Consider the following 18,083-nt stretch of genomic DNA (forward strand, 5'->3'; position numbering starts at 1 on the left):
ACTTTTTTTATCTGTTACTTCTCTGTATATTTTTGTAAAAAAAAAAAAGATTAAAACATAATTATATTGCAAGATATTACATTACATTTGAAATATTCAACTTAGTAAAAAAAATTAGCTTAGACAAATTTGCTTTTAACACCAGTTTCTTTAGCTATGTATTTTTTCTATCTTTAGTATTTAAGTTTTGTACTGATTAAAACATAATTATATTGCAAGATATTACATTACATTTGAAATATTCAACTTAGTAAAAAAAAATTAGCTTAGACAAATTTGCTTTTAACACCAGTTTCTTTAGCTATGTATTTTTTCTATCTTTAGTATTTAAGTTTTGTACTAAGTTAAAAAATCTGGTGTGAACATCACACGACTTTCTATTACATTTGCGGAATACGTATTTGAAAAAAAAAATTCTAAGTCCCGAGTTTGAGCCGCCTACGGCGATAACTTTAACAAGACGTGAGACTTAATGTTAGTGACGTTTTTGTATAAATAAATAATTTAACTGTCAAAATCAGAGAAGAAGATAACTTTAACAAGACGTGAGACTTAATGTTAGTGACGTTTTTGTATAAATAAATAATTTAACTGTCAAAATCAGAGCTTTTAATGTTTGTTAGAAACGAGGAATTTTCGAATGATAAATGCTACAAACATACGTCATATAAACTTATCAACCAAAATACAATGCAACTATTGTAACATTGAACATAGCATGTAATGTAATGACAAATGAAATTCAAGAATGTCACAGAGCTCACTATTATTTTCAATCAAAACTAATTTTATTTATATCAATACAACTTGAGTCACGTATATTTATGGTTTACATTACTACTTCTTATGAAAAGGGCAAAACATACAGGAAAATCAATCATACATCAAACAATTAAATGATAAATCTTTGTACCTCTACATACACACCTCTTTGCTTTATCAGTTTTTATCATCGTAAGAAAAAGATGAGTGTTTTTTAGAATTACACTAATATTACTATTAAAAATCTCATACTTTATTTTCATCTAATCAGTGATCTCGTTGTCTTCTTTAAATTTTCAAGAATTACACTAATATTACTATTAAAAATCTCATACTTTATTTTCATCTAATCAGTGATCTCGTTGTCTTCTTTAAATTTTCAATAAATGGAGTGAAATTAACAAATTGTAACCACACCATTAGTTTAGGTTTGTTTGTGGCCTAAGACTATTGGTCCAGTTATCAATTTTGAAGTGAAACTCACCGTAATTTTGGTCAAATATTGCAAACTAGACTTATTAATCATTGCCCAACCATCAGCATAAGCACCTGTATCGATTAATTCCGACTTTATTAATTATATTATTTATTTTTAATAAACGTAGTTGATAAACTAATAATAATTATGTTTATAACAAAGGAAAAACTAAAAATAAAGAATGACTGAGGAAATAACAATTCAGGATTTGTTTTTTTATTTTCTTTCTTTTCAAAGTTGAAGCAAGATTTTTTTTCTTGGTAATTTCCGAGTTCTTTAAATACAATCGATTCAACAGTCTCTTATTAATTTAACATGGGAGTTTTAAATTCTGTGAGTTTGAAATTTACTGTTGACAACGAGATCTTTGAGTCACAAATGAAGATAATATGAACCTACCTTTCCAAAACCTATCATAACATACAAAGTGTTACTTTTGTTTGTTCCTTTATGTGTCATCTAACAGATACACGTTCAAGTTTTTTTTTTTTTTTTTTTTAATGCTGAATCGGGTAGCAGTAAATTATGAAGATAAGACATGCAGAAGAATGAATGCAAGCAAGAACTCTACTAAAAGTCGGTCCACTTTGGAAGACGAGTTGATAGTGAATTGATCACAGCAACTATGAAGTCATTGCGTTTCTCTCAGGAAATACAAGAAGAAAACGACATCCAACAGCTTTTGTCTGGGTGATGAAATGGAAGCAGTGCTAAATTTCTCCATAGTGACTTTATTCTGCATGGAGCTGTTACAGTTTGCAATTGTCAAATTCGTCCTATTGATATGTTTTCGAATTCTCTTCTTGTAGCCTTGTAGAATGACGACTTGAACTAAAAATAGAGGATGCATCTGATCATATAACCTCACAACAAATAGTCATGGATACTTTGCTTTCACTGAGAAGCTGTATTTTTCAAAAACAAATATGGAATGTACATAATGTGCTAATTCTGCAGTTTGATTTGAAAAGTATTTTGACTCATGCCCTGGCAATCTCGTATGACTATATTCCCTACCTTCCCCTTCATCTTTATCAATTCCGTTAATATTTTTGTGGTTAGGATCTTCAGGTATTCAATCTCTTCTGTAACTTTTATACGTTAGCAAAAGTAACAAAGCAAACACTTGGTATTTATGATAATATACATAATCTTAAATTTAATTTATATTTGAAAAAATTAATTTAAGGGTAAATATTTTTAAAAACCAAATCTAAAAATTTATTATTATTCATTATTTTATAATTGAAAGTAACCTTTAGCATTTCACTTATTTTAAGTTCTTTTCGTTTTATTCTCTTCTACAAGTCATTTTTTGTATGGTCTTGGGCGTAAACTAAACTAAACTCAAGGGTTGGTAGCACAGAAAATAAGAAAAGAAACCCTATTTTTTGTGATACGACCCTAAATGATACACAATTTCGTGCTTTAGGCCCGATATGAGTCACCTTTGGCTAAACATGTTCAAATAGATCTCAAATACATAATTTTATTAATTGTTCGAACAATAGTTGACCTAGAAATAAGGGATTCTCAACGTGTTTACCTATAACCTACTGAGTTTTTACATACAAGTACCTAGTACCTACTGAGTTTCAAATTAATAAACACTAACAGCCCGTTCACACTGAACGTTTTTTTTTTCATCTGAATCTCTTTCTGTCCGAAGATACAATTTTTCCGAATTTCACTTCGTTGGCAATGTGAACATACTTGTACATAATTACACGCCTCGCCTCACGAAAAAAGTTCGTGACGAAGGAAAATTCATTTCGTGCAGTGTGAACGGGCTGTAATAAGTAGAAACTTGTCAAGGTAAAAATAAAATAAACAAACGACAGATCCATGTAAATCTACATTTCGCCTGGTCTCATCAACTAGTCTTAAAATCAAGTGTAAAATCATTAAAATGTTCAGGTACTAGCCTAATCTACCTTCTCTAATAGTCGTTGTGCTTTCACACCCGTAATACTATGTTACTCAACTAGCTTCTATAAAATTAAATCTAAAAATCATTTGTGGTGAAGCAGAGAGACTCTTTACAATTTTTGTGGGTATGCACAGATTGTACAGCATTACAAAGTGCCTAGATAATTACCTGAGATGCTGAATTTTCCGGTGTGATACCCACTCGGTCACGGAGGTTACTTCTTCTTCTTCTTCTTCTTCTTCTTCTTCTTCTTCTCCTCCTTTTCCCGTGTTCAGACGGGGTCGGCGTTTTTCGTCAGCCTCTCAATCAGCCCTGGGTTGAAGGAGGTCCCTAATAAATTGTTTTCATTTAAAAATACAGATAAAATAAACAAAAAATATAATACAATGAATTTTTTAAAATTTGACAGCTAAAGAAGAATTTAGTGAAAAGGAAGATACCTATATGAATATTCTAAAGCTAACAGCCACCTAAATAATATCTTTCTAGTGCTTTTTTCGTCCATAATCTTACAGTAAAATTTCAGTGTGTAGTTAAAATTGTCATTTAAAAATAAATAAATATAAAATAAATACATCACAATTTATTTCTTCACAGCACAGGCTTTGGAATATGCTACTCTGGGTTAACTCCAAAGCTACCTCATGAGGTTACGAAACGTCTCCAAATGATTGATGCTGGATGAAAGTCTGTAACAGAAGGATCACGAGATCAGATCAAGAATAGAATAGAATATACCTTGTTTATCCAGCCCGAATAGGACTGATAAGTCCCTTGGTTCTTATTTGTCGTTCAGAAAAAGAAAAAGTAAAAAATCGCGTCATGTATAGTGGGAACACCCTCATTTAAAATACATTGCCTACAGAACGCTATTAAATATCGCGAGTCTATGCTTCCAATGTGCAACAAAATCGTGTCATGTATAGTGGGAACACCCTCATTTAAAATACATTGCCTACAGAACGCTATTAAATATCGCGAGTCTATGCTTCCAATGTGCAACAAGCCTTGGACTTCCATTGTTACGGTTCCCTCTATCACACCACTAAAATAATAATAATCTATCTTAAATGGAACGTAACCATTAGGCGAGGTTAACAAGGCGTTCTCTACCACCTAACCCTTAGAGCTCTATTATTATGTAGTCAATTTATGAAATAAATGAGGATAAAATTCATTCCCTCTATCACACCACTAAAATAATAATAATCTATCTTGAGTGGAACGTAACCATTTAGCGAGGTTAACAAGGCGTTCTCTACCACCTAACCCTTAGAGCTCTATTATTATGTAGTCAATTTATGAAATAAATGAGGATAAAATTCCATGTCTCGGCTGGGATCGAACCCGCGCTCTCCTCGACCATGGAATGAGAAAGGGGCGTAAGTAACAAAAAACGGATTTCGAATAAAACAACTTGTTCAAGTGGTTTCTTTGGTATCACAAACAGGCGTAACTGATATTTTACTCTGAGTCGCAAGTGATATTTTCTAATTTTTCTATTTTTTTTTTTTTTTATTTTTTTTTGTACATGAAGAAAAGACCTTTGTCCAAATCTGTTTACCAGGCGAGCAATTCTAAAATGTGTTTATCTTGTAAATGACTAATGAGAATAATGGAGGTAAAGTTTGTTCATCATCTTTTAACCTCTCTCATTTGATCCTAAATGATAAATAAAATAACATCTTTGTATGTAATTCCAGTTATCAATTAATTGAGAGTGTACTGGAAGACGCAAATACAATAAGGTGAACCACTTAGCCGTAGATCTGTGAACTTTCATATTGTACACTGCCCATCTATATTATTTATTATTTAGTTAAATTGGTTTGTGAAAATATCGAAATTCTGTATGAAAATGCTCTACTATGGTACAGCTAGCTAACCATTGAAAACTAATTCCCATACACATCTTTAAGCCTCTACATTGAAATATCTTTGGCGTTATCTACCTTTTTCAAAATCCATTTTGAACATGAAATACCTGACAATACTTTAATGGGATTGATTAAAATACAAAAAAGTAGGTACTTAACGTTTTATGAATTGATGATTTTTCGTGCGAAATATTTTCAAGAGAACAACATGATAACATTTATGTAATAAAAATGAATATTTTTTTCTCCTATTAAAAATTGTGAATATTTGTTCTAAACCTATTTATCGGCTTGAATGGGTTTAACAAAATATTCAATTTAAAAATGTTTTTTAATAGTCTACACGTCCAGTTGCATCAGTATTATTATGCTAAATGATAGAATCTACATCAGATGGGTTTTAAACAGTGTGTGTACTTTACGTTTATTGAGTTATTAAAATTGTTTTCCCCCCTTTTTTTCAAGTAAGACTTTTTTTCCTTTTGTTAATTTAATTTTATTATTAAATAAAGAAACATTTGATTATGTGAAATTTTCTTATCACTTCCATGGCTCTATTTTTGCTGAGTAGAACTTCAAATCCCCGTATGTGATATTACTGAAATGGTAGGGGAAAGGGAACTGAACATTTCATACTTACACCAAATCGCTTCATTGTTAGGTACATGTTGTGTTCCTTATGCAAAGGTTTCCCGCGTCTATCAGAAGATAAAAACCTGAAAATGGAGTCTTGAAAGTGTAAGAAAATTAACACATAAGAGAATGATGACATTCCTCAAAAACAAAAAAATAACTTGTCTTTTGTTTTCCACAGTTTTATTTTTCAGTCTTGTCCTTGTTTTCTAAAAAATGAAAAAGCAGAATGAATATCATAACATACATATTTCTGGTGGTCTTCACTTGACTGGAGTGGTCAAGTCAAGTGAAGACCATGTCCAGAAATATGTATGATATTGTACTTGACCATTATCTCAAACTAAACAGAATATCATAACTATAAGTAGTACTTATTTCGACTGTCAGCTTAGAACAAGTTGTTCAATTAAACCAACAGTTTTGTTCTATTATACGAACAGTCATATTCTACTTACCTGCAGTTTCCCCCATAGCTTGCACTTCTCACAGCCCACACAATCCATAATGTTGGAAATGTTTCGGAAGTGAGATCGGAAGCTAATGAAAAAGCAGAATGAATATCATAACTATAAGTAGTACTGATTTCGACTGTCAGCTTAGAACAAGTTGTTCAATTAAACCAACAGTTTTGTTCTATTATACGAACAGTCATATTCTATTTACCTGCAGTTTCCCCCATAGCTTGCACTTCTCACAGCCCACACAATCCATAATGTTGGAAATGTTTCGGAAGTGAGATCGGAAGCTATCCTTGAGTCGGGCCGCCTCATCACCACCAGTAAACATGGCAGTCTCGTCAAAGTGCTCGGGAAACTCCCTGAGGAAAAGAACAAAAAAGGTGTTTTTTTAAAGAGGTTTTGATAGAGAAAACAGAACTGTAACTGCTAAGGTTTTTTTTTTCTCTTTACTTTTGTCTGGCTGGGGGACGTTAAACAAGGAGTAGACCAGCTTAGTCTGGCCGGGGGACTTGAAACAGGGAGTATACCAGCCTGAATTTCCCTTGCTAAAGAAATAGCAAAAGTTGAGTGCGAAGGGCATCCTCTCCTAATTGGTAGTCAAAACCAAATGTCAGCCCAAAGCAATCACCCTAGTTACCTAGGGCTGATTGAGAGGACGACGAAAGACGAAAAAGAGGTTTGATAGAGGGAACTGTAACTAAAAAAAGGTGTTTTTTTTTTTAAAAAAAAAGAGGTTTTGATAGAGAAAACAGAACTGTAACTGCTAAGGTCTTTCTTTTTTCTTTCCTTTTGTCTGGCTGGGGGACGTTAACCAAGGAGTAGACCAGCTTAGTCTGGCTGGGGACAAATAGGGAGTATACCAGCCTGAATTTCCCTTGCTAAAGAAATAGCAAAGGTTGAGTGCGAAGGGCATCCACTCCTAATTGGTAATCAAAACCAAATGCCAGCCCAAAGCAATCACCCTAGTTACCTAGGGCTGATTGAGAGGACGACGAAAGACGAAAAAGAGGTTTGATAGAGGGAACTGTAACTGCTAAAGTCTTATCGTCCCGAAATCGAACAGAGAAGAAGGATAGGATAGGAGAAAGCCAGCCGTTCCGAGAACGAATGTTATCCGTTCAGGTTGGGTGCAGCAATAGTACTACATACTGGACTCGGCACACAGGAATTTCGTCAGAAAAGACCCCCATTTCAATGTAAAGTATCCGTTCAGGATAAAATCCACCCCGGGCTGGAATCGAACCCGAATTAATCTAATTAGTAATAACTCACTTTACAACTTTGAGGAAGTCATGGATAGCACTCCTAGTCTCCTGGTCTTCCCTCAGGTTCCCAAGTGCCTTGACCACTACATCACCAAGAATTGATATCAGACTGGATTTTAGTGTAGGTATGTGAGGTATGAGACATGGAAGATGGTGTAGGAGTTCCCTGATATCTCATCTTCATCACACTATCAATGACATCTCAAACCCCTGTTTTCTCCCTTCCCTATTCATTCCTCTTCCTATATCCTCTCGTTATCCCCAACATATACCTCTCCATCCCTCTTTGAGCAACCGAGTTTTCAAATTGTTTTTACATTAAAAGAAGAATACTTCCTGATAATTACAGCCACTTACTCCCCAGAATTTGGGAAAATACACTTCTATGTATCCGTTCAGGATAAAATCCACCCCGGGCTGGAATCGAACCCCAATTAATCTAATTAGTAATAACTCACTTTACAACTTTGAGGAAGTCATGGATAGCACTCCTAGTCTCCTGGTCTTCCCTCAGGTTCCCCGTGTAGTACAATTCCTGTTCTAGATACGGGGAAGCCTTGGCGATCGCTTTCAGCTCCAGGAGGTAGACAAAGTAAAGATTCTGGAGCCAAACCGGGCCCTCACCTTCCGTGAATTCGGGACTGAAGCGGCGTCTAAACTCTTCGAGATTCATGCCCCACTTGGCTTCACTCTGCCAAGGTTGAATGGAGTTTCTGTCTGCAAACACAAATATAGGAATTTTTATTGTGTTAAGCATACTTAAATACTTGTCACAAATATGGTTCCCCAATTATTACACCTAGATGAATTTCATGATTTAACTTGACTTGGACTCGAACCACCAAATCCAAAGTCAAACGCGTGAACCACAGCACCACTGAGGTTGGTTGGAAACACAAAAAGAATTCATATTCCAACTATCTTCTCGTAAACAGCTCACTCTGAGACTTAGGTGTAGGGAGAAACAGCCCTAAAAGTTGGGTTAAGCTTATACGAATCTTTTCCGTGGAAATACTTTTAAATTGAAAAAAAAAGACCTCAGCACAGCTTTTACAATACTTGGAAGAGACAAGTTTGATCACAAAATTACACCTCGGTCGGGATTCGAACCCAGAATCCCCAGGTTGATAGTCGGGACTCTTGGGCCGATTTTACCACTGAGAGTTAACACAGTATTAAGCTTATCGTCCCGAAATCGAACAGAGAAGAAGGATAGGATAGGAGAAAGCCAGCCGTTCCGAGAACGAATGTTATCCGTTCAGGTTGGGTGCAGCAATAGTACTACATACGCCGCATGTATCTCTAGCGATAACCCATGTTTTAGAGTTCTGCCGCGTGTATCTCTAGCGATACACCATGTTTTAGAGTTCTCTGCCGCGTGTATCTCTAGCGATACACCATGTTTTAGAGTTCTCTGCCGCGTGTATCTCTAGCGATACACCATGTTTTAGAGTTTTCTGCCGCGTGTATCTCTAGCGATACACCATGATTTAGAGTTCTCTGCCGCGTGTATCTTTAGGGATACACCGAGCATAGGTTTTCTCTTCAGCATTACTGTATCAAGTAAGAGCTGTTCTACTACCTAACCTCTTCTTGGCTTTCAAGAGAGCAACGAGTATCCATGATAAAGTAAGAGCCGTGTGAAAAAGTATTTTAATAGAAGTTCTAACATACTCATGGATCTGTCGGAGAAGAGAGGTAATGGGAGATGGAGGATAATGTTTCATGGAAGAAGAAACTATAAACAAAACTTCCTACCCGGATGGTGCTAATTTTCGCACTCCTTATGGCCAATCAGTTGAATTTTGTGTAATCAGTTTTTTAGGTATACCCTATATAGTTGGTGTGTTTTGTGTTAGTTTTGGTATGGTTTAATGTTTAAAAAAAGTAATGGTATGTTTTAATAACTTTCCTGTTGGATTATTATTATTATTAAGTATTTATTTATTTATTTCATTTTGTAACAATATTATTATTAAGTATAGTGGGTATGAAGGATTTTGGAGCAGAGTTGAAGGACAGCTTACCTTATTGTTGTGTTCAAAAATCCAAGATCATCTTCATCACAATCCGAGCTTGTAGCATCACCCTGATGTTTGTCAAGCTGAAACCAAAATCATAAATAAATAGTTTGTTTTTTCCTTCTAGGTACATTGTTTTATTTAGGTATTTATTTTTAATTTATTATGATGATTATTATTTATTTATATTGGAGGAATAGAAACCAGGTAGGTTTCACTAGAGGTTGTCCCAGGTTCATTTCCTGTCAAAGGTTCTGTACTCAGAATTTGGTTTGGTCAATTGATTGTCAACTTCAAATAACATCAACTCACCTTCATTAGGGTACTTTCATACTTCTTCTTATGCCTCAGCCCATCTGGTATGTCAGCCTGAAACCAAGGATAGTCATTACAATTTTACAACTTAAGTTGTAGTTCTTTAAGTACCTACTTGAGTACTAACAACAACTTAAGTACAACTTAAGATACCTAGTTCAGAAGTCCTCATGTTATCTAAGGATCTTTTTTTTTTTCTTTTTTTTTAGGTCAAGAATCACTTCCTTTTTTATACCCAGTCCCAATACATAAGTCATACACTAGGACACATTAGACACATAGGATTAAAGTTAATCTCACTTCATTCATTCATTTGATAATAAACTGAATTTTGGCTATGACCTTTCAAGCTGATCTGATCATGATAACAAATGCCAACCTTTCTGGAACAGGAAAAGGCAAACAAGGAGAGGTGTAATGTATCAAAATTAATAGAACTGAGCTTTTAGTTTTGAACTAAAAATCAGCCATTCTACTGTTCTACCCACCTCAGTGCAGTGCTCCACTGAACAGTATCCTTCTGGAACAGGAAAAGGCAAACAAGGAGAGGTGTAATGTATCAAAACTAATAGAACTGAGCTTTTAGTTTTGAACTAAAAATCAGCCATTCTACTGTTCTACCCACCTCAGTGCAGTGCTCCACTGAACAGTATCGCATGGAACACTTGAAGTCATCATGCCAGAATGGACAGCTTTGCCTTAGGTTCACCTGAAAAAGGAGATATGAAATTAAATTGAGCCATCAACAAACAATGATGTCACTCCTTTAAAACAGGACATTTCAAAGCCTTTGAGACTCAAGCTTTGCAATGTTGTTTTTTTTTTTTTTTTTTTTTTTTTTTTTTTTTTTTTTTTTTTCAGCCAAATAAGCTGAGACAAACTAAAGTGTGACACAATTTATTGATAACTGGAGCTACATATTAAATGAGATTTTACACCTCTACTTCCTACCTGAATCTTATTATTTAGCTCAAAATTAGATACATATATGTACTATGTATCACAAACTAATCCAATACAGTCATTGTGATTGTATTTGATGGTAATAGAATGAGTCATGATTGTTCGTCCTTATTGACTTATGACTGACAGGATGACTGGGGTCACTTGGTTTGATCTAATACCTACTGGTCCAGAACATTCATGATTGTTAGTCCTTATTGACTTATGACTGACAGGATGACTGGGGTCACTTGGTTTGATCTAATACCTACTGGTCCAGAACATTTAATATTCCAAAAATTGAAGAAAAAAGTATGTATCAGAAGTTGGTAAACTGACTTGATTTTAAGAAAATGCTATTGTGACTTGTTACTGACTCATAAAGACTTTGACTCAGAACCTTGACAGAAAACTAAGAAACAAATAATGTTTCTGGAAACTTACTTGAAAGAATTTGAAATAATCTTTAAGCACTATGCTCTGAAGTCTTGGCTGGATTTTGACATTGTTGTAGTGATCCACCGTATCTACATCACAGCTGCAATCATTGATTTGACCTTTGAGCTGAAAGAGAAAAAGGCATTTAAGTAACACTGTTAAACTGACAACTCAATTTCTGTCACATAACTCTGAAGTGATCATGATGATACTTTTATGAAACTGAAAGATAAATTGGAACATAAACTATACATATTGAAAAAAAAAAAGAGAGAGAGAGAGAGAGAGAGAGAGAATCCATGAATGAGGAAAGAATATGTTTGTACAGATGGCATGTTTTGAGATATTATTATTACAGATAAAACCCACAAAACCAATGTTGAAAATGTTAAAATCCAATTGATTACTCTTGTTTTGAATTTTAGAGCAATGTACACCTGAATGCTGTTTGATAGACTATCAATTCTGGCACTTTCTTATTCAGATATTGCATCAGGTATGAGGCAGGTGTAGATAAGCCTAAAATGACTTAAATCAACCCAAATCAATATAACCTGTACCTATTGAATTGCAATAACTAGTGTACTGATCAAACTGTTATAGAGACACAGGACACTGTGAATTGCATTATTCAGATATTGCATCAGGTATGAGGCAGGTGTAGATAAGCCTAAAATGACTTAAATCATACCAAATCAATATAACCTGTACCTATTGAATTGCAATAACTAGTGTACTGATCAAACTGTTATAGAGACACAGGACACTGTGAATTGCAAAAACTGATGTGTATGAAGTGTCAAGTAAAAATAGCTGGTCTAACAGAGAATAATAATAATAGTGCTTATTTATACTGCTTGCATAGGACTGAAAAGTCCTTTTACTCCAGCAGTAGGCTACTACTATTATTGTGGTCTAATTTTCAAATTATATTGAGGATAAAATTCCATACTTTGGCAGGGATTGAACCCATGCCCTCCTGTTTACCAGGCGAGTGCCTTGACCACTACATCACCGAGAATTGATATCAGACTGGATTTTAGTGTAGGTATGTGGGGTATGAGACATGGAAGATGGTGTAGGAGTTCCCTGATATCTCATCCTCATCACACTATCAATGACATCTCAACCCCCTGTTTTCTCCCTTCCCTATTCATTCCTCTTCCTATATCCTCTCGTTATCCCCAACATATAACTACCTCTCCATCCCTCTTTGAGCAACCCTTTATTTTCAAATTGTTTTTACATTAAAAGAAGAATACTTCCTGATAATTACAGCCACTTACTCCCCAGAATTTGGGAAAATACACTTCAACATTACACAAGCTTTAACTTATCGGAAGTGAAACTTACCTTACAGAAACAATACCGGCTGGCAGGATCTACACCATTATTTGCACTGGTATGCAGACAGCAACAAATCAGAAGTAGACATTCAAAGAAAATAATGGACATTTTCTTCTAGCTCACAAATGTAAGAGCAGAAACAATACCGGCTGGCAGGATCTACACCATCATTTGCACTGGTATGCAGACAGCAACAAATCAGAAGTAGACATTCAAAGAAAATAATGGACATTTTCTTCTAGCTCACAAATGTAAGAAACTTTCAATTTCCCAAGAACAATATTTGGACTGGCAGTTCTACTCAAACTCATACCTCTAGAAATACTTGAATATGGAACGGTTTGGGGGATTATACTATGATCATTCACTTATACTGTTGCGTCAGATAATACAAGAATTTCATATTCATAAAACTGGTATTTCCTCCTAAACTGGGAGGTAATAAAAGAAAGTGAAAATTAAAATACAGTGATTTGATAGGATAGTTCTTACTAATCTATTCTAGAAACATGAAACAAATCAAAAAATAACCAGACTGTCAATGCGAATGCACTGTTGCCAGACTTCCTTGATAACGCACAGAGCTGGGTGGATCTCAGGGGCGGCTCGTGATATGCTTGCGCTTTATTATTACTATTATTTTATTAATAGAAATTAATAAATTATTCAAGGTAAAAACACAAGAAATTTGCATTATGAACAATACGTTCGAATGAATTTAATTATCTCCCAGTTTACAGATTCATACTTCATGTTTGCTGACCTCCAAACTGTTCCAAACATGCTCTGAACAGTCTCCAGGCATTCTCAGAGATCACGAAAAATAGATCAGTTGCGCTTACTTGGGTGATGTTTCAAAGTCATGGAGCAGGAAAAATGAGGACCAACGGCATTTTTCTTTTTCTTCTACGACTTCTAGATCCCGAGATAAATCAATTTAAAAAATACCGGTAAATCGTGAACTTTGACGTCACAGCATACGCTCCCGTAGGCGATGACGTCACAACAAATGTCCCGAGCAAAGCTCCATCGCAGGCGACGCATTAATGTGTTTGTGCGCATACGTTTCTGCGCAGTTCTTTCTGCTCCTCCGCTAGCGCGCTTGCATAGTGGCGCTACCTAGCGGACGAAAAAAAAAACTGCGTAAAGTCTGACGTCACACATATTTGAACTCTTTCATTAGAACGGAAAATGAAAATTGCATTTTCGACCTTTTACAGTTATTTTTTCGGAGTTTTGACCTCGGTCTTGGATTTTTCCCAACTTTTTACATAGGAATCGACCATTTATTTATACTTAATTTTTACCCATTTGCAACTGCTCCATTACAACTTGAGGCCGTGGTTATGAACAGGGCTGAGATGAGCTCGGACGACGTGAGATAGCTGTCCCGGCGGCAATTTTTAAAATTCATTTTATAGAGAAACATGAAACAAATCAAAAAATAACCAGACTTACCAGACTGTCACTGCGAATGCAGAATGCACTGTTGCCAGACTTCCTTGATAACGCACAGAGCTGGGTGGATCTCAGGGGCGGCTCGTGATATGCTTGCGCTTTATTATTACTATTATTTTATTAATAGAAATTAATAAATTATTCAAGGTAAAAACACAAGAAATTTGCATTATGAACAATACGTTCGAATGAATTTAATTTAATCTCCCACTACTCGACACTTATGGTTATGACTTGTTATTATTTGACGCCACAAGCTATTAAAATTTTGCTAAACAGGGTGAGTCAGGCTTGAGAAATGCGAGACAGTTAGCGAGACCCATGTTGGGTGCTAATCACCTATTCATCTGAAAATATTAGTCGGTGGCCAACGTCAAAAAAGCTACATTTCTTCGGGAAAGCATTAAATTTGGCATGGACCTTCATTTGGGCCATATAAAACTTTTAGGAAGGGGTAGAAAAAGCCGTCGTTATGAAAACGGTCTGAGGTTTCTTTATATTCATATCCGTGAGATAGACATTGTACCCCGCCTAGATTCGTAGAAGCTTAAACCATCCTTTACAGCTGTTTGCCCCTACACCATAGCCTCGGTGTGGGCTTTTTGTGTGCAGAATTAAGCTGATGTGATCCTAGCTTCTAATCATAATGCAGATAAAAGATCTACCAATAAATGACCATTCTTTCATAGCAGAGGATATACATGTTTCTAAATGTGTAGTTAAAAAATTATTATGCCCAATACGGCCTTTATACATCGAATGGTAATGTACTCGCAATCCGGTTGTTCAAAGTCCCAGCCTAGCCGAATGTGTAAGGTAGGGATCGCCAACCCGTCGATCGCGAGCTACCGATAGCTCGCAGCTCCCGGACAGTCGCACAAGTTGAGAGCAACTCTTATGGAAACCAAAAATGTACGTTTTCACGTCGTACTTAAATATTTGGTTTTCAGACTAAAAGGTAGCTCGCCAAGGGTATCCTAGTCATCTGAGTTTTTCGCGATCCAAGTTTGGCGACCCTTGGTGCAAAGTAATTCTAATTGTTTGGAGAAACTGTCTACTTTTTCCGCGTTGGCACGTTGTTGACTCAGCTCCCAGCATCCTTCCCGTATAATCCTGTATGTTGTTTAGCGTGCAATTATCTCGATTGTGTTAAGCATACTTAAATACTTGTCACAAATATGGTTCCCCAATTATTACACCTAGATGAATTTCATGATTTGACTTGACTTGGACTCGAACCACCAACCTGCAAATCCAAAGTCAAACGCGTGAACCACAGCACCACTGAGGTTGGTTGGAAACATTATAATTCATATTCCAACTATCTTCTCGTAAAAAGCTCACTCTGAGACTTAGGTGTAGGGAGAAACAGCCCTAGAGGATGGGTTAAGCTTATACGAATCTTTTCCGTGGAAATACTTTTAAATTGAAAAAAAAGACCTTAGCACAGCTTTCACAATACTTGGAAGAGACAAGTTTGATCACAAAATTACATCTCGGTCGGGATTCGAACCCAGAATCCCCAGGTTGATAGTCGGGACTCTTGGGCCGATTTTACCACTGAGAGTTAACACAGTATTAAGGGTTTTCTTTGACTTCACCCATTTGATTTACACATACACAGGCTGGTATTTCTTAAACTCTGGATTAACTGAAAACTCTCTGTGGTAAGATAGAAGAATCTGGGTAACTTTTTTTTTCTGGAAGAAAATTTGATTTTAGACGTGGGGAATTTGAGGATAGAAGTTTTGTGTATTTCCGACAGTGTGTGGATCCCATTTAGGTACATATCAATCTCTAGTCCCCACTTACCTGACAACAAATATTTAGCACACAGGTGAATATTAATACTTGAATGGAGGCCCGATATAACACGGTAGAATACTCGTTTCTCCAAGCACATGTCTTGAAGATGACTAGAAGGGATGAGGCCCCCGTAATGAGAATTGGGACTGAAGTCGGGCCTGAAATGAGAGTGAAAAAGAGTTTTATAGAGGTTTACCAGACAAAAGAGTAATTTCATAGGGTGAAAAAGTATTTTAACAGATGATAAACAGCACTATGAAGAAGTATTTTAATAGAGGTTTACCGGGTGAAAAAGTATTTTAGTAGAGGTTAAACGGAACTGTGAAAAATAATTTTGTATCTCTAGCGATACACCATGTTTTAGAGTTCTCTGCCGCATGTATCTCTAGCGATACACCATGTTTTAGAGTTCTCTGACGCATGTATCTCTAGCGATACACCATGTTTTAGAGTTCTCTGCCGCGTGTATCTCTAGCGATACACCATGTTTTTACAGTTGACTGCCGCATGTATCTCTAGCGATACACCATGTTTTAGAGTTCTCTGCCGCGTGTATCTCTAGCGATACACCATGTTTTTACAGTTGACAAGCCCGCGACCTAGCGGTTACACTACAAGGAAGGCGCGCTACCCTCCAAACTAACTAGCCTAGCCTGAGGGATCATTTAGTTTAGAAACCATATTCAACGTAGGCATCGAAAATGCAGGAGTAAAATAAAACGAACAAACAAAAAGAAAAAAAGCAAACAAAACAAAACGCGATGGATTCGAATAGTCCGCGCCGCGCACCGGGACTCAAATTCGGACTTCCTATATGCTAAACCACTAAAAAGCTATTGGAAAAAAAAGAACACATTCCAGATAATACTGATTTACTGATCATACAATAAATAACAAAATACTATTTTTTTATTTAAACCATAAATAACAAGATTTTTTTTTTTGTAGAACAAGTGTAAATAAAATATTTGTATAACTTATAAATATTCTAAATAAATAGGTAGTAAGCAAAGTTGCTTTTTCAAAAGAATAGTTGAGGAAAATTGCCCTATTATAAACAAATAAAACCTATATGGAACATCTCTAGGATTAAAGTCATGATTTGGTTGTTGAATACCAAGTTCAAATGGAAGAAAATATGGTACTCTGATCTTCTTAAAATAGCAAATTGGTACGTATGGTCTTGGGCCTAAACTAAACTAAACTTAAGGGTTGGTAGCACAGAAAATAAGAAAAGAAACCCTATTTTTTGTGATACGACCCTAAATGATACACAATTTCGTGCTTTAGGCCCGCCTAGCGATACACCATGTTTTAGAGTTCTCTGCCGCGTTTATCTCTAGCGATACACCATGTTTTAGAGTTCTCTGCCGCGTGTATCTCTAGCGATACACCATGTTTTAGAGTTCTCTGCCGTGTGTATCTCTAGCGATACACCATGTTTTAGAGTTCTCTGCAGCGTGTATCTTTAGGGATACACCGAGCATAGGTTTTCTCTTCAGCATTACTGTATCAAGTAAGAGCTGTTCTACTACCTAACCTCTTCTTGGCTTTCAAGAGAGCAACGAGTATCCATGATAAAGTAAGAGCAAAGTGAAAAAGTATTTTAATAATAATAATAGTGCTTATTTATACTGCTCGCATAGGACTGAAAAGTCCCTTTACTCCAGCAGTAGGCTACTACTGTTATTGTGGTCAAGGAGAAGAGAGGTAATGGGAGATGGAGGATAATGTTTCATGGAAGAAGAAACTATAAACAAAACTTCCTACCCGGATGGTGCAGAGCCCCACACGTCTCCGGAAGTAGGAGAATCCCAAACAAGGAACAACCACCTCCAGATACCATTCAGAGCCACCTTCTCTGGCAGAAGACTTGAAAACCTTCAAGCTTTAGGTGTCAAATCTAATACTACGATAGGCCCAGCAAGCCAGCAGTAGAAAATTGCTTTCAACCAATCACGAAGCCTCGGAAATCAGACTGTAAATCGACCCATCAGATGAGATGGAACGATACTAGTTATGTTCTAACATACCGGAAACAGTTCTCAGTATAGATGGACTTCCAGATCCGATGGGCAGAGGGCCCCGAGTAGCCCGTGTATCGCTCCTCATTCAACGTGAGGTCTACGTACTCTGCGTTTCCATCTTCATCCGGTAGAGTGCAGAAGTTGTCCTGGGCATCGTCATGAGCTTGCCACAGGGCGAACTCTTCTTTTGCTGACGCACTGTAACATTAATAGAATAGAATATACCTTGTTTATCCTGCCAGAATGAGACTGAAAAGTCCCTTTACTCCCGCAGTCTAAACAAGGTCTTATATATTTCATAGGTAAAGTTTACAGATAAGTTT

At 36.1% G+C, this 18,083-nt stretch overlaps 1 protein-coding gene and 1 long non-coding RNA gene across 2 annotated transcripts; both read right to left on the bottom strand.

Moving 5' to 3' along the window:
- Positions 1–5,748: 5,748 nt before the first annotated feature.
- Positions 5,749–17,966, bottom strand: LOC103516042 (ero1-like protein). The gene is made up of 5 exons (XM_026828556.1): positions 17,767–17,966; positions 15,740–15,891; positions 7,865–8,123; positions 6,347–6,500; positions 5,749–5,763 (listed from the first exon to the last, which is right to left on the bottom strand). The coding sequence occupies exons 2-5, from the start codon at positions 15,828–15,830 to the stop codon at positions 5,749–5,751; spliced, it is 519 nt and encodes a 172-aa protein (XP_026684357.1). The 5' UTR covers positions 15,831–15,891; positions 17,767–17,966.
- LOC103516037 lies at positions 9,453–10,259 on the bottom strand. The gene is made up of 3 exons (XR_541742.3): positions 10,231–10,259; positions 9,740–9,796; positions 9,453–9,510 (listed from the first exon to the last, which is right to left on the bottom strand). It is a non-coding gene; the product is annotated as an uncharacterized LOC103516037 (long non-coding RNA).
- Positions 17,967–18,083: the final 117 nt, after the last annotated feature.

Source organism: Diaphorina citri, unplaced genomic scaffold (assembly GCF_000475195.1).
Source record: "Diaphorina citri unplaced genomic scaffold, Diaci psyllid genome assembly version 1.1 scaffold1469, whole genome shotgun sequence".
Classification (NCBI taxonomy): Eukaryota; Metazoa; Arthropoda; class Insecta; order Hemiptera; family Psyllidae; genus Diaphorina; species Diaphorina citri.

Coding starts and splice junctions, on each gene's coding strand:
- LOC103516042 (XM_026828556.1), bottom strand. CDS start 15,830: ATGTGCTTGGAGAAACGAGTATTCTACCGTGTTATATCGGGCCTCCAT. Junction 8,124..15,739: donor TGCTAAATATTTGTTGTCAG/GTAAGTGGGGAC, acceptor TTGTGTTTGCAG/ACAGAAACTCCATTCAACCT. Junction 6,501..7,864: donor GACTTCCTCAAAGTTGTAAA/GTGAGTTATTAC, acceptor TCTTTTCCTCAG/GGAGTTTCCCGAGCACTTTG.